Source organism: Notamacropus eugenii, chromosome 5, assembly GCF_028372415.1.
Source record: "Notamacropus eugenii isolate mMacEug1 chromosome 5, mMacEug1.pri_v2, whole genome shotgun sequence".
Taxonomy (NCBI): Eukaryota; Metazoa; Chordata; class Mammalia; order Diprotodontia; family Macropodidae; genus Notamacropus; species Notamacropus eugenii.
Genome location: NC_092876.1, coordinates 438,211,843 through 438,229,569, shown reverse-complemented (window position 1 = coordinate 438,229,569; position 17,727 = coordinate 438,211,843). Strand labels below are relative to the sequence as shown.

The following is a 17,727-nucleotide window of genomic DNA, read 5'->3' as shown; positions in this document are numbered from 1 at the left end:
ATATGAACAGGCAGTTTTCAGAGGAAGAAATTAAAGATATCTATAGTCATATGAAAAAATGTTCTAAATCACTATGGATTAGAGAGATGCAAATCAAAACAGCTCTGAGATACTATATCACACCTATCAGATTGGCTAACACGACAAAACAGGAAGATCATAAGTGTTGGAGAAGATGTGGGAGAGTTGGAACACTAATTCATTGTTGGTGGAACTGTGAGTTGATCCAACCATTCTGGAGAGCAATTTGGACCTATACCCAAAGGGCTACAAAAATGTGCATACCCTTTGACCCAGCAATACCACTTCTAGGAATGTATCCCCAAGAGATCATAAAAATGGGAAAAGATTCCATATGTACAAAAATATTTATAGCAGTACTCTTTGTGGTGGTCAAAAACTGGAAATCAAGGGGATGTTCATCAATTGGGGAATGGCTAAATAAATTGTGGTATATGAATGTAATGGAATACTATTGCACCATAAGAAATGATGAACAGGAAGACTTCAGAGAAGCCTGGAAAGACTTATATGAACTGATGCTGAATGAAAGGAACAGAACCAAGAGAACTTTGTACACAGAAACAACCACAGTGTGAAAGGAATTTTTCTGGTAGACTTTTAGTACTTCATTGCAATGCAAGGACTTAAAAAATTCCCAATGGTCTCTTAAGACAAATGCCTTCCACAGCCAAAGAACTATGGAATTTGATCACAGAATGATGCAGATCATTTTCTTTTGTATTATGTTTTGGTTTGTTTTATGATTTCTCCCATTCATTTTAATCATTTTACTTCTTCTATGCAACATGACTAAGGCGAAAACGTATTTATTAGTAATATATGTGTAGAACCTATATAAAACTGTTTTCTGTCTCAGAGAGGGAGTGAGGAGGTAGAGGGGAAGGAGAGGAAGGAGAGGGGAAAGATCTAAAATATGTGGAAGTGATTGTAGAACACTGAAACAAATAAAATAAAAAAGAAAGAAAATCCAGATGTTGGTACTCTCCTCTCTGGTGTTATATATGTATGGTCAGACAGTTGGATTTGACTGTTGATCTGTGTTATATATACTGCTTATAATCACACAGTTGGAAGCCCTGTTGATTATTATTTCTTTGTATTTTCTCTGAAGTTCAGGGTGCTGACTTTTTCCTCTGAACTAAATAAATGATATATGGGCTTGATTAAAGTGAGTGTTGACCCTTCAAATTTGTTTTCCTTTTAGAAAAGCAGATCTAAGAACATATACAGCAGACTCTCCTGTGTATGTTGGGGTCCTTGCCTTTACAGTAATGTAAAGAAGAAAAAAATGAAACTGAATATTGTATAATTATAATGACCATGCTTGGACTCACAGAAGAGTTGAAAACTGTACCTCCATCCTCTCTTGGAAGAAGCTGGGTACTAGGTGCAGAATGTTTCATATGATGTCCTATATGTTAATGTGCTGCTTGGTTTTGCTGAAATGTTTTTTTTTTCCTCTTTCTTTTCTAATCTTGGTTACAAGGAATGGCTCATTGGGTAGAGAGGAATGGGAAGAAATACATACAGAAGTGATATTGCAAAAACAAAACATTGATAAAAATAAGATACTCTTTCAAAAACCTTTAAAATTAATTCATTAATAACCTTAAAGACATTCCACATTCTAGTCAAATGAACTACTCTGTCCTGCTCCAGCCTTTGCTGTCTCTGTAACTTTACTCATGCTAGTACTCATACCTGGAATGGACTCTGACAATCTCCATTCTATCTGTTAAAGTCCCTTATTAAAGCCCCCTCAAATGACACCTACTTCATGAAGCTTTCCCTGGTACAAATCCTCATCCCTATCATAGCCTAGATCTCTCTTTTGTACCTCTCTTATGCTTCATTTTATCAGTTATCTGCATAATTCTCCTTCTCCCATTAGATTATAAGTTCCTTTGGGACAATGTCATAGCTTTGTAAACCCATCACCTAATATGGAAACAAATTTAATTACTTTCAAAAAGATGTCGTTTCAGACTTACCAGGGCAACAAAAAAAATCCTTAACTAACCTCCCAAAAATATAACAATACTTCTCCTAAATTGTTTCCTTAACCAAAAGTCAACCTTGGAACTAATTAATTACCATCAATCAATTATTAAGAGTCAACATGCCAGGAATCCTGTTAGGCACTGGGGATATAAGAACAAAAAGAAAAAGAAACACATCATGCTCTGAAGGAGTTTGCATTCTGTCAGAGGAGATAATAAGTAAAAAGAGAATAAATGCAAAATAAATACATGGTATTTAAGTATAAGGTAATTGTAAGGATCATGAAATCGTTGTGTAGAAAGTGGAACCTGAAGTGGAGGTGAAGTAAAGATGTATTCCAGGAATGGCAAATGGCCAGTGAAAAGGCGTGGATATGGGAGATGGAATATAACACTGAGGAACAGCAGGGACAATATGGCTGGAGCATGGAATATGGGAAGCTGAGTAATACGTAATGAGGTTGGATACATAGGTTGGGACTAGACTGGGAAGGGATCTAAAAGTTAAACAGACTTTATATTTGTTCCTAAAGGTAATGGGAAACCACTGGAGTTTATTTTTCTTTAATTTTTCATATTATTATTTTATTTAAACCAAGCGGTCTCCTTATGTGTTATTTTATTGCCTGTCTGGATACCTACTGAATATGGAAGAGAAAAAAAGGCTAAAATAAGGATAATATTTGACTGTCATCATGGAAATGGAAGTTAGCCAGTTTTCATGAGCAAAATCCCAATATGCAAGTAACACCAACCTATTTATGAATTTGAGAGCTTCCCTGGTTAACCTCTGAGTGAGATTTTCATAAGACATTGGCTGTTAAACAAGTTCATGGTTCCTCATCAAAATGCAGTTTAAAGGTCAGAAAAAATGAAGGAAAGAGGCTAAGAATCCAATTATAGTGGCTGTTCATAAAATACAGGAAAAGAATACCCAGTGAGGGACCTGAAACAGACAAGTGAGTGCCTCCAAAGTGGCAAGAACGATGCCAAAAATTTGCAGGGGAATGAAAACAAACATATGAATGGCCGTGGTAAATACAGCGGCTGGTCCTAGTGTGCAATCTCTCAAATTGGTCACTGGCGATCCATAGAAGCGATTAAAAACCATGATTCAAAGGATGGTCACAGAAATCATCTCTGCTGTTACATTTTATCCCAAGGTGCCACTTTCCTATCAGGATGGTAGAATAGCCTTTTCCTCAAAAGCATGGCAAAAGAGATTTCATTTGTAGGCAAACCACCTGAAAAGGCTAAATATAGGAACACTCCAACCTTAGAGCATGAACTCATCCCTGATTGGACAGGGTACCTGCCTGTCAGGAAAGCTCTCTACTCGATGTACAGTGGAGAGGCAGTTAAGTGAATTTCACTCCCACTTTGGCTATGCTGTCATTATGAGGAGTTCTTAGTGTTGTGTTTTCATAGCATCCAGGATCTCCAATGCCAAGGTCATCTGCCTTTGCTATAATAATGTTGAGTTTTGAAATGGCATCACTGTTGACATTGCCATTGAATAACATTAGAAGTCAAAGCATCTTCATCTTCCCTCCTTTTCATCCTGCTCTTCTTTTGGAATTGATTAAAGGAGAGTCAGATCACGGACAGAGTCCTAACAGAGAACTCTCCTTGTGGAGAAACTCTCCACATAGGTCTAATGGAGAGGGAGGTCCTTGTTAAGGATCTAGAGTGAAAGGTTCTGATCCCTTCATGATTATCCTAACTGTGACATTTAAAAAAACTCAAGAGACACAGTTTCTTGGTAATTTAACCATTTTGTTAATAAGGCCAGCAGGATATTAATAAAAGGATGATACTGTGGCTGTCTCTCTTAGACCAAAGACCACCACTGGTGTTTAAGTAGGGGGCTAACATAGTCACATTAATGCTTAAGGAAAATTACTTTGGTGGCTGCAAGATGAATAGATTCTAGTGGGAAAACTGAGACAGAAAGACCAATGAGAAAGCTACTTCAGTAGTACTGAGGTGATGAGGGCACGAATTAGTGCCAGTTGTGTAAGGAATGAGAAAGAGACATGAAGTGTGGGATGTGATAAAAGTAAAAAAGGCAAGATTTGATAACTGACTGGCCATTTGGGCTGAGAAAAAAAAATGAAGAGTCAACAATGTTACTTGCTGCCTTCTGTCCATGTGTATACATTCTGTTAAGAATGAAAGCTTGAAATCTTACAGTCATTCTTCACTGGAAACAGATACCAATTAAAATTACTGAGCAATAAACTGGTATTTGCAGGTTGGTGAAAAGGTGACCTTAGTAATAATCATAAAAATAACAATACTGCTATGGTGCTTCAAAGTTCACAAAGTGCTTTCTTCATAAAAACCCTATGAAGTAGGTAATCCAAGGATTACTATGCCCATTTTACAGATGAGAAAACTGAGGCTAAGAGAAGTTAAGTGACTTTTGAAGTTCACACAGGGCAGAACTGGCAAAAACCAGGTCTTCTGACTCAGCTTACTCCAAATACCCCAGGTGCTTTTCCAATAATTTTATTATTACATAAAGGATTCATTCATTCAACACACACTTATTTAGCACCTACTATATGCAACACATTGTGTTAGGTCCACAAGATAGAGAAGCAAAAAAGAAAACAATGCATGCCCCTAATGAGTTTATATTCTACTGGGACCTACCTACCAAAGCAGGTCATTTAGTAGAAAAGTCTTTACAGAGTTGTCTGGGGCTCAGAAATGATGAGTAACTTGCCTATGGACTCACAGCTAAGTGTCCCAGGTGGGAGTCTTCTTGACTTCAAGTCCAGCCTTCTATTTACTATATCAGGCTGCCGAAAAAATGATTAGATGATTTTAAGATAGTATGTGCGAAGTGCTTAGCATGGTACCTAGCACAGAGAGCTAAAGAAATGCTTGTCCCCTTCTCCCTTCCCTTATAGAATGAATGTACAAAATGCACAGATCTCAGGACACAAGATAGAAAATGTCTTCTTACCATCATTAACTTTGGAGTACATGTCATCTTAGGGTCTAATATTATAAGACATACAAATGTCATGTATATATATATATGTATATATATGATATACACATGAACCCACGAAATGCTAACTAATCAGGAATTGTTCTGGCAACAACTCCAGAGAATCTCCCAGAACCACCAGATAACCCTGGTGGGAAAGCATCCTGCCAATTGCATTCTGGGTAGTTCTAGCAGCATCTCTCCTAATCTTTCTCCCTCTTCCAACAAAAACAAACAAAAATCATTGTAGGGTTGGGGTGAGGACAGAATGTGGTCCTGTCATTTTCCCCTTCACAACCTCTATCCTATACCTCCCCTTCTCTCTGCTATCATATGGATACCCTATTTCAGACCCTCATCAACACAGACCTGGACAACTGCAATAGTTCACTGGTTGTTCTCCCTCCCTCAGTCCGTCTTCCGCTCAGCTGCCAATGCAATTTTCCCAAAGACTGGAATTTGACCACATCACTCTCCTACTTAATAGGGGCATCCAGTGGCTCCCCAAATATAAAAACCTCTGACTGGCTTTGTAAACTCTTCACAGATTGGCTCCTTCCTGCCTCTCCAGTCTTCTAACACTTTACTCCCCTCCACATTGGCCTCCTTGGTGTCTCCTACACAGGACACTCCATTTCGGAGTGGTGCATTTTTACTGTCAGTCCTCAGACCTGGAATTCTCTTCCTCCTCCTCATCTTTGCCTCCTGGCTTCCCTCAAGACTCAGTTAAAATCCCAACTTCTGTTAAAAAAAAAAAAAGCTTTCTCCTTAATATGATAATTAATATTATTAATTGTAAATATATTATATATATAAATATATGTAATATAATATAATAATAGTATAACAAAATAATGTCCTCTGAGATTATCAGCTATTTATTTTATATGTACACAGTCGTTTTCACGCTGAAAGCTTCCACATGTATTGATTCTCCCCTGTTCCCCATTAGAATATGAGATCGTTGAGTGCAGCAGGGCCCGTCCTTTCTTTCTGTATCCCCAGCATTTAGCACCGTGCTTTGCACATAGTAAATGCTTCCAAAATGCTGTATTCCTACGTTTATGTTGCCTCCCATGGAGAAGGTACCCTGCTTGAGGGCAAGGACTGTGTTTGCCTTTCTTTGTAACCCGGCGCCTGCCACATAGTAAAGTGCTTAGTAAGTACTGACAGCTTGAAGGAGACGGAAGGTCCAGGTTTGAGCCCCTCTCCAGCACAGCCGTCCCGGGAGACACGGGCAGTGCTGCAGAGACAGGACGGGTGGTAAGGAGGGGCTGGTGGCGGACACCGGGGCATCCACTCCCGGGTGACCCTCTCCATCCTCCCCCGGCCCGGCCCGGCCCCCATCACCTGCGGGTCCTCGGGCCCCAGGAAGCGGATCTTCTTGTTGCTGCGGCCGATGTTCTGCACCTTGATTTCGGTGCTATAGATCGTCCCCACCTGCACGTCGGCAAAGCGCACTTCGGCGGGGCACAACCGCAACCACAGCACCGTTTTCTCCATAGCTCAAAGGAGGGGAGGGGACAGCAGGCAGACGCTGGAGCCAGGAGAGCAGGACAGGGGGGCAACAAAAAAGAATCCCCGACGTCCGAGGCTCCTCTGGGGGCTGGGGTCGAGGGTGGGGACCGTCGCTTAGCGACCCGCCTGGTCCTGTCCCAACGTTTCTGCGCATGCTCCCTGGTGGGAACTGGGGCCGTTGACCCCGCGCCTCTACCTCGAAGAAGTAGAAGGCAAAGAGAATGTTCCTAAGAGCTCCCGATTGGCTGTTGCTTAGCAACCCCTGGAAAGTAACGAGTTGGGACAGGAAAAAAAAGAGTGAGCGGGAAAGGATGGAGAGCGAGTCTAAGTACCGAGAAATGGAGAAGCCTATGGCCACATTCCTAATCCTGGAAAGTGTTCAAGTTGATGTATGTGTGTGTGTGTCGGGGGGGGGGGGGGGGGGGGGGAGTGGGGGGAGGGGTTGGGGGGGGTTCATTTTATTTTTTAAATAATAATTTCTCTCCCACTTCCCCTCCAAACACACACAATTTAAAAGATTTTTTTTTTAATTGTGTGGGAAAGGTAGGAGAGAAAATAAAGGCTTTTTAATTGAACAACAAAACTCATGTAAAAAGTATGTATGGCATTTATTTCATTTGACTTCATATAAGTTTCTTGGTTATTTTTAAATCAGCATTTGGTAGGAGTCACTCACTGGGAATGTGTTGGGCATTTACATTACAAATCAGGACTTTATTTATTGTTTTGTTAATTGTCTGGCTAACAAAACTGTCCCCTACATGTAGCATAGAGGTGTCTTTGTATGGCTCAAAGGGAGTCAGAGTAGACATTTCTAACTTCTCCCTGGACCCTTTTCCAAAAGAGACTTTGATTCTTGCCAGCAAGGGAAACAGGAAGGTAGGGGTACTGGAGCAGAATTATATCTTTCAGCTCCCTTAAATATTGTTAATCTAGACAGCATAATTTTAAGATTCAAGTTAAGCTTCTAATCACTGTTCATTAGTAGAGAAAGGAGGACCCTAATCTTTGTGTGCAAGATTCCCCCAGTTCCACAATGAACAAACAGCAAATAGCAAAGAAATCCATTTTTCCAAATGAACAGCAAACAGAAGTTAGGGAAAGTGTTCGTATCAGAATATACATCAGACAATATGGAGAGAAGGAACTCTTTTGGATGTGAGGCAACTCAGTTAAACCAGAAGAATCCCAGATCTCACCCAAGGGGAAATTCCTTGTAGTCTCTAGTGTAGCAAGCAAAGAATAAGGAGAGATTTAAGTTCTACATTTTGGCTTCTTTCCAGAGTCTTTTCCTTTCATGGCCCTAAAGAGAAATTCAAATGGCCTATCTTTTCTAACAAAGCCGAAAGCCAGAGGAATCACTGGAAGCTGGAAGAGCCCCAAGAAACTTGAGACTTATCTCTCTTCTCTTTCACCTCTCACCAACTCCACCCCATCCCTTGTCAACTCATCCACACACAGTGGGAAAAGTGGACATTCATCAGGATTGTTGAGGGCTAGGAGATATACACAAAGGGAAGATGTAGCCAGCACATTCTGGGGTGATGGGGGGGTCAGGTACAATTCATACATCTATTGCTCCAGGTCCTTTAATCTCATCTAATGATAGGATCCTGCTGCTCCTCTGGGATTTCTGACAAATGTTGTATCTCCTCTTCTGTCTGACGTGCATCACATCCTGCCTTATGTCTGCTCATTTTCACCCTCCAGTGAGCCACCAATTGGCTTTCAGCTATAATCTTCAGATGAGGTACCTTCTCTTCAGAGCCAAATGATGGCCTATATTGTCACTTTTGCTACAATAACTAGGATTTTAGGATCATAGATTTAGAGGTAGAAGAGACCTCAAATTTCATCTAGTCCAACATCTTCATTTTACAGATGAGGAAGCTGTGGCCCAGATTGCTTAGAGTTAGATGACAATAATTTTGATAGCCCCTACTCAAATTAATCATTATTAACTCAGTTCATTGTGATTCAATGGGTATCAATGAATGTATTAGTGAATCAAGCCAAATAAAATTAAGTTGAAGTTAGTTATGTATGTTCATGCTGTTAGAATAAGAGTTATAATTAATCCACCATGTTTTCACAATTCCACTACTTATATTTATCAGATAGATTCATTGTTAGATAAGTAATAAGAGTATAATTACTACACTATTTCCCCCATTCTGTCATAAGGTTCATTTGCTGGTACACTCATCCCCCTGTAAATCACTGCCACAGTGACCTTTGCTTCAAAACCACAACTGATTTGGACCCTAGAATGCAGCTGATCAAACACTGGGGTCTTATGACTTGTGGAAGGCCCCATGATGTTGTTGTTCCAAAAGTCTTATGACTTTTAGGAAGCCCCAGCTGAGATAACTGGAGTTAATGGCCTCTGAAAGACCTGTTGACAAAGTGGTTATGATTGATCATAGAGTATTCCCCACTTATGATGATCATGAAATTGTACCACCTCATTCTATTTTTAGTGTGCTCTCAATCTGTTTAAATACTGGTCACTCTCAAGCAGTAGAGGTCATTGAATATGGGGAAGATCTTAGATTCAATTAATTAGGGATTCCTAGACTCCTTAATGAATTGATCCATCATGCTTGGAACTCTCAGAGCCTTCTGTTACAGGTTGGAATTTTCTAGCCCATGGTGACTTGCCAAAGATGGCAAGGGTAGTTAAGTACCAGAGCTGACATTTGAATCCTGATCCTGTGACTCCTCTACTATCTCCAGCGCTCTGCTAGGTGGCACCATAGTGCACAGAGCATTGGGCTTGGAATCAGGAAGATGAATCTTCCCGAGTTCAAAACCAGTCTCACACTTACTAGCTGTGTGACTCTGGGAAAGTCTCTTAATCCTATTTTCTTCATTTTCCTCATCAGTAAAATGAACTCAAGAAAGAAATTACAAACCATTCCAGTATCTTTGCCAAGAAAAGCTCAAATGGGATCATGAAGAGTCAGACATGATCGAAGCGACTGAACAACAACAGCCTCTGACTCCAAGTCTAGCACCTTCTTAATTATCCTATGTTGGCTGAGCCAAGATGCCAGAGTAGAAAGACACATATACTCTAGCACCTCCCCCACAGCCCATAAAATACCTGTAAAAAATGACACTCAACAAATTCTAGAGCAGCAGAAGCCACAGAACAACAGAGTGAAAGAAGTTTCCAGCCAAAGGTAACCTGGAAGGCCAATAGGAAAGGTCTATGCCATGGGACACTGAGTAGAGTGAAGCCCAACCCTGGCCACACAACACACCACCAGGAGGAACAGGACTGGAACAGGCCCCCAGGGCAGAATTCTCAACAGGAAGGGTCTCAGATCCCTCAACCCACAAGTGCCAAAGAAAGCTTCAAAGATCAATAGGGGAGCTTTCCCAACTGGGGGAAAGAGAAGCAGGTTTCCCTCCAGCACTGGCCCCAGGGGGTGGCAGTAGCGGCAGCAGCAGAAGGGGTGGCCAGGCAGCATCATCCCTGAGTGGTATCCCTGCTTCCACCTAAAGACCCTGGGGGAATTGAGCAGCTGATCTGAATCTCAGCTCTGAGTACAGTCCTGGGGTGAAAAGGAGCACTAGGACCCTCTTCTTGACAAAAGATTCAGAAGTCAAGTAACTGGCTGGGAAAATGCACAAAAAAAGGGGAAAAAATAAGACCATAGAAGGTTACTTTCTTGGTGAAGAGGTATTTTCTTCCATCCTTTCAGATGAGGAGGAACAATGCATACTGTCAGAGGAAGTAAAGGCTTCTGAATCCAGTACCTCCAAACTGAATATACAATGGGCTCAGGCCATGGAAGAGCTTGAAAAGTGAGTCAGCAGCTTCCTAAAGGAGAACCCAAAAAATGCTGAGGAAAATAATACCTTTAAAAATAGGCTAACTCAGTTGCAAAAAGGGGTCCAAAAAGCCAATGAGGAGAAGAAGGCTTTAAAAAATATAATTAGCCAAATGGCAAAGGAGGTTCAAAAGCTCACTGAAGAAAATGTTCTTTAAAAATGAGAGTGGAGTTCAGAGAAGCTAATGACTATATGATAAACCAAAAAGTTATAAAACAAAACCAAAAGTTTGAAAAAATAGAAGATAATGTGAAATGTCTCATTGGAAAAACAACTTACCTGTAAAATAGAACCAGGAGAGACAATTTAAAAATTATGGGACTACCTGAAAGCCATGATCAAAAAAAAAGCCTAGACATTATCTTTCATGAATTATCAAGGAAAACTGCCCTGATATTCTAGAACCAGAGGGCAAAATAAATATTGAAAGAATGCACCAATCACGTCCTCAAAGAGACGCAAAAAGAGAAACTCTTAGGAATATTGTGGCCAAATTTCAGAGTTCCCAGATCAAGCAGAAAATATTGCAAGCAGCTAGAAAGAAACAATTCAAGTATTGTGGAAATACAATCAGGATAACACAGGAAATGGCAGCTTCTACATTAAGGGATCAAAGGGCTTGGAATAGGATATTCCAGAAGTCAAAGGAACTGAGATTAAAACCAAAAATCACCTACCCAGCAAAACTGAGTATAATACTTCAGGGGAAAAAGTGGTCATTCAACGAAATAGAGAAAATTTGACTTTCAAACACAAGAATCAAGAGAAGCATGAAAAGGTAAACAAGAAAGAGAAATCATAAAGGACTTTCTAAAGTTGAACTGTTTACATTCCTACATGGAAAGACAATATTTGTAGCTCTTGAGACTTTTCTCAGTATTTGGGTAGGTGGAAGGATTATACACACATACACACACACACACACACACACACACACATAGACAGCACAGGTTGAGTTGAATCAGAAGGGATGATATCTATAAAAAATAAAATTAAGGGGTAAGAGGGGAATATATTGGGAGGAGAAAGGGAGAAATGGGATGGGGCAAATTTTCACTCATAAAAGAGATAAAAATCTTGTTCAATGGAGGAGAAAAGGGAAGAGGTGAGAGGTGAAAAGTAAAGCTTACTCTCTTCACATATGGAGGAAATAACATGCTCACTCAATTTGGTATGAAAATCTATCTTACACTACAGGAAAGTAGGCAAGAAGGGGACAAGTGGGATGAGGGGAATGATAGAAGGGAGGGCAAATGGGAGAAAGGAGTAATTAGAAGTAAACACTTTAGGGAAGGGACAAAATCAAATAAGAGAATAGAATAAATGAGGGAGAAGGTAGAATGGAGGGAAATATAGTTAGTCTTACCCAACATGACTATAATTGAAATCTTGTGCAAAACAACACAATATAATCTGTATTAAATTACTTGCCTTCTCAATGGGAATGGGTGGGGAGGGAGGAAGGGAGAGAAGTTGGAATTCAAAGTATTAGAAACGAATGTTGAGAATTGTTATTGCATGTAACTGGGAAATAAGAAATATAGGTAATGGGGTTTAGAAATCTATCTTGCCCTACAAGAAAAGAGAGAAGATGGGGATAAGGGAAGGATGGGAGAAGGGAGGGCACATTGAAGGAAGGGATAATCAGAATGCAAGGTATTGTGGGGCGGGGGGAGAGGAAAGATGGGGAGCAAAATTGGAACTGAAAATTTTGTGAAAATGAATGTTGAAATCTAAAAATAAATAAATAAAACTATAAAAAAGAAAAAATTCCCCTCCCAAAAATTAAGAAAGATAAAGAAAAAATATGCTGTGAAAAAAAATTATCCTATGTTAGCATAACGCTTTTAAGATAAGGCTCACAACTTCTGATTCATAACCTAGGACATAAGTCACCACTCCTATCCAAAACACCTCCAAACAAAAGCCAGTCAGAATGTCCCAAACCAAGATTTTTTTATTCTTTGAATTTACAATATATCATGCTGAACCAAAGTCTTTTGTCCCAAACAGGAATATGATTTAGGCTTGGAAATGCCTTAGGAAATGCCTAAGGAAACTCCTCATTAGTTCTACATTTATCTATCTGACTTCTCCTTCTCAGTCTCCTTAGCTAAATCTTCATTCAGCTCATGGTAACTAACTGTGGGTATCTCCCAAGACTTTTTCTTGTTGTGTCACCCAGGCAATATGCACAGCACTGAGGGCAACTATGAATGAGCCAGCATAATTCTGAATCACAAAGTATAAGAAAATCTCCATAAAGAGGGGAGATGAACAACATTTATTCAGACACCAGAAAGCCAAATCCCAACACCAGAAAGCCAGATCAGTCATAGTAACCAAGAAGTCAATACACATTAGCACTGCTGGGGACAAAGGCATTTCCAATCCTTTCCCCACTCCCTGCTGGGGCCTTCCCACAAGGAACCCAGCTGTGCCTGCTTATCTGTGTCCTTCCCAACTCTGACTAGCCTCACCAACTTCCTCTCAGCTTTCTTCTACCCTTTCTGTTCCATCTGTTCAATAAACTCCTCCCACCACATGTGACTTAGGTTTCCATGTGATTCAGGCAGATCACATGGGTCTATTAATGAATGGGAAAGATCTTCCCATTTAAACTACCATTACACTTGGGCCCCCTCTTTTTACCCTGTATACTATCTTGATTGGTGATCTCATCATCTCCTGAGGATTTAATTATCATCTCTATGCTCATAATCCTCAAATATATTTATCCAGTACTAGTCTAATTCTAGTGTCATGTCTCCATCTGCCTATCAGAAATCTCAAATTGGATAACTAGTAGACATTTTAAACTTAACATGTCCAAAACTGAATTCATTATCTTTCCCCAAAACCCCTACACTCTTTTCAAATTTCCCTCTTATAATCAAGTGCACCACTATCCTCCCTGTTCTCAAGTTCACAACCTACTTGTCATTCTCAACTCCTCACTGTCTCTCACTGCCTCCACCCCATATCCAATACATTAAGTGTAATTGTTTCCTCTTTCATAACATCACTAATATTCGCCTTCTCTACTCTGACATGCAATCACCTTGGTGTAGACTCTCATCACTTCACATTGGGACTATTACAATAACCTACTGATTGGTCTGCCTGACACAAGTCTCTCCCCACTCCAGTCCATGCTCCAACTGCCAAAGCAATCTTCCTAAAGGATCTGGTTAGCAGGGCTAGTGACTTCTGCCTGTTTAATGTGGCCTCCTAAACACCTAGAGTCATAAAAGTTTCTACCTATGTAGTATTGGTGCCCTTAAGACATAGTGGATGCCTGAGAACCATATAAACCCTGCCCAGATGACCAGACACATTTTCATATAGAGATGAGGGGGATCCTATCTACTTGAGGTATGTAACATTGTATATCCATGTTATGTTAGGGCTAAGCAAACTTCCTTTTAACTATCCAATGACCTATGAGTGCTTCATTTCAACCCAGATATAAAACCTGAATTAATACGTTGACAATGAAATATGAGCTTTAGAATTTGGTGTCATTGTTGACTTCCCTGAAGTTGGCTTAATTTGATATTGTAGCCAAAAAAGTCAACAAAGAATAAATAATAATAATAAAAGCCATTATCTCCTTCCATATAAAATCAGGTGCATGTGTATCTGAAACCCTCACATAATGTTCAATGATCATTATGGAAACTCAAAAAAATATAACAAAGCCAGGAAAAGACAAGTAAAGCAACAGAGAGGATGAAACACATCTCAGGAGATGTCTGAGGGAGAAGTTTATAAACAAGTATAGTATCTGGAAGCACTTCACAACTTCCACAGTAGGAATCCTGACAAGGATAACCCAGGTTCTGTGTGTCTTCATCCTCTCAACAGTATTGTTCATGAGTCCCATCAATGTGTTTATTTTTTCCAGGAAATTGAAGGATGGAGTTAGTTCAAAAGTATTTAACAAAATAACATAGTAAGAAAACCAACCATAAAAAATTATAACAAAATTCATCTGGTGGAAAAAATTAACAAGAATTTAGAAATATGATAGTTAAAAAAATAGAAGAAACAAGGAGGCCTTTACCAGATCACTATTCAATCACAACATTATGGGAAAGCTAGATAGCATTCTAGAAGAAATTAGAACATATCACACCATATTCTGAAATAAGCTGCAAATGAATATGCTACCAAGATATACGATTTTGAGTTGCCATCTTCACTCCACCGATTTTCTACCCTACCAGTCGTGTATAACTTCTTATTCCTTCTTTCCCTGGGCCATCTTCTACTTTGAAGCTCTTGATCTGAGAATAATAATTATACTGTTACCACCACTTCCTCTGATAATGGCTACCTTGTTGTTCCACTCAAAAATTTTTGTGATTTCCCAAAACATGATTCCCTTTACCAGCTACCACTCTTCCATATGAATTGTTTCTCTCATTAAATTGTAAACTCCCTGAGTACTGTTTCACTTTTGTATTTCTACTTAGCACATTTTTGGTTACATAGTAAGCATTTAATAAACGTTTTCATTCATATAAGATATCATGAACTAGAGGAAATGAGAGGAAATACCTTTCATAGCTAGGGAAACATACAGAAGGATCATAAGAGGTGAAACTGACCACATAAAATTGAAATGTATTTATACAAACAAAATTAATGTGGTTAGAATTTGAAGAGTAACAGTTAACAAAAAAATTATTACAACAAATTGTTATAATATCCAAAATATATAGGGAATTGATACAAATATGTGAGGGGAATGGCAGAACAAATTATGGTATATGAATGTAACAGATATTACTGTAAGACAGCTACAGTGACAGCATCAGAAGGCTGTATAAAATGTATACAATAACATTGTAAAGACATTTTTAAAAAAAACCTTAAGACCTCTAATGAATGTAATGGCAAATTTGATTTCAAACGAATGAATGAATGAATGAATGCATGAATGAATGAGCATGTATGGGTAGTCAGTTGCTTGGTCCATGTTCTCAAAGAAGACGTAAATGACATCACTATGTTGGGGTCAAGGTGCAGTGTGTCCAGCTGCGGCTGATCAGACCAATACAAGCTCAGAAGTCTCTACCGTGTGTTGGGCATAAATAGTCCATATGAACATTTGGGGTAGAGATGTCTCCAGATTTGCACATCTGACATATCTTTTGAGCTACTGCAATTCTGCTTCAGTCATAGAGCACAGCACTTTCTTTGATGAGGGTATGCCATGCAGGGCAGTCTTATGCCAGTGTCTCCCACATCACTCAATCAATTTCAAAGTTCTTCAGAGAGACTTTGAGAGTTTCTTTGAATCACTTCTTCCTACCACCATGGGAGTGCTTGCTTTGTGTGAAATTCCCATAAAATAATCTTTTAGACAAATGCTTTGCTATATGAACGTAGCCAGCCCATCAGCCTTGCACTCTCTGTAGTAGAATTTAAATGGTTGACAGTTTAGCTCAAGAAAGGACCTCAAAATCTAGTACCTTATCTTGTCAGGTGATCTTCAGAATTTTCCTAAGATAATTCAAATAGAAGTGGTTCAGCTTCCTGGCATGGCACTGGTAGACTATTCAGGTTCCACAGGCATACAACAATGAGTCAGCACAACGGCTATGTAGACTTTCAGTTTGGTAGGCAGCTTAATATCTCTTCTCTCTCACACTTTCCTTTGGAGCCTCCCAAACATTGATCTAACTCTGACAATGCATGTGTCAACCTCGTTATCTATTTGTACATCTCTGGAAAGAATACTGCCAAGATAAATGAACTTATCCACAGCATTCATTTTTTTTCTATTTGCTATAACCAAAGGTTTCATGTATGAATGGTGCTGTGCTGGCTAATGGAGAACCTCTGTTTTCTTGGCATTAATTGTCAGTCCAAAATTAGCAAAAGAAGCTGAGAATGGGTCTATACTCTGTTGCTTCTCAGCCTCAGAGTTTACATTGAGTGAACAATTATCTTGGATCAAAAAAATCATGTACCACCTCTCCCTCCACTTTTATCTTGGCTTGTAGGCTTTTCAAGTTAAATAATTTACCATCCTGACAGTAGCTGCTCTTGATGCCATTTTTTCCGTTGTTGAATGTATCTGAAAGCATCATGCTAAAAAGCATACACCCCCTGCTGGGTTACTGGGAAAGCATGAGGGCATTGTCCATTATCCAGAACCCATGCAAGCATACTATCTTGAAACTGGTATATAATATTGATGAACTCCTATGGACAACCAAATTTTGCCATGTGATATACAGAAACAAAGATAGTCTCTGTCCTTTAGCTTCTTCTCTAAGAGGGAGAGACAATACTCTTAGGGGAGTAGTGGCCATGTGGGGCCATGTTGATCTAGAAAGTTACAAGACTGGTGAGTGAGGCCATGGTGGAGCAGAACTCTTCTAGAAATAAGGGCAGAATTGATCTGATCATAGTTCTACAACCGGAAAACTGTGGAGATGGAGAGAAGGGGGTGGAAACACAGGAGGTGAGACCCAAGAAGGTGGTGATCAGGGAGTGTCTGATGGTGAAAACATAGCTATACTCAGTGAAGAAGTGGCATCCTGAAACTGCAGAATTGGGCATGCATTTTCAGGAAGGATTATTATATCACAAATTTGTTTTTCATGACTTCTTTAGTGTTATAAATAAGTGGGGAGAGAGAAGTGATGAATTAGTGCAGGAGAGAGAGTGGTAATGATGCCATTCCCCCCAAAAAAGCAAAGAAAGGAACAAAAGAGTATCAATGATAAGTTTAAATAATACATGGGAAAGAACGGAGGGGAACACAGACAAGCTGGGCAGTGGTGATAATATCACATCAGATTAAATAGTTTTTAAAAGCAAAGTACATGTCAAATATTTGAAATTTCATATGTCAGTCTTTTTTTCCTGGCTTTATTTGTATAAGAAGTGTTTGTGTCTGATAATGCTTTTCTAAGTCATAATAAAGGGGAGAATGAAGGAAAAAGCTATTTGCTCAAGAAGATTGGATGAATTTGAATCAGGTCACAGGGAACACCTATTAGCTGGAAGTTTCTAGCAAGTTTCCACACATGGAAGACTCCGGAACAGTAGAGAAGGAAAGGCAATGGTAGGCAGAGGAAAGTGGCATGGCTGGGTGGCATAGCGAACCCATTGGGCTGTGAAAGATAATGCCTATAAAGCTTCTGGGTTTTCTAGACCATAATATTATCTATCTAGTTTGCCCACAAACTCCTAATTCAATTCATTTCAACAAATGCTTCCTAAGCATTCCTAATTCCTATTTCTAGACTAGCACTGCAAATTACCAAGTTCAAAAAGTTACCAATGTCGAGTTGTACTCTGGGCTAGGAAGAAAGGTCCAATAGT

General features: G+C 39.5%; 1 protein-coding gene across 4 annotated transcripts in view; it reads right to left on the bottom strand.

Annotated features, from left to right (window-relative positions):
• Window positions 1-6,699, bottom strand: part of CFAP47 (cilia and flagella associated protein 47) — a 917,896-nt gene extending 911,197 nt beyond the window's left edge. For 3 of the 4 annotated variants that reach the window (XM_072615192.1, XM_072615194.1, XM_072615193.1), the window contains exon 1: window positions 6,376-6,698. In XM_072615192.1, the coding sequence (XP_072471293.1) occupies window positions 6,376-6,528 (153 nt within the window). In that variant the 5' untranslated portion in view covers window positions 6,529-6,698. Of the gene's footprint in view, window positions 1-6,375 lie in introns of all 4 variants that reach the window. The other variant, XM_072615195.1, reaches the window with a different exon arrangement.
• Window positions 6,700-17,727: the final 11,028 nt, after the last annotated feature.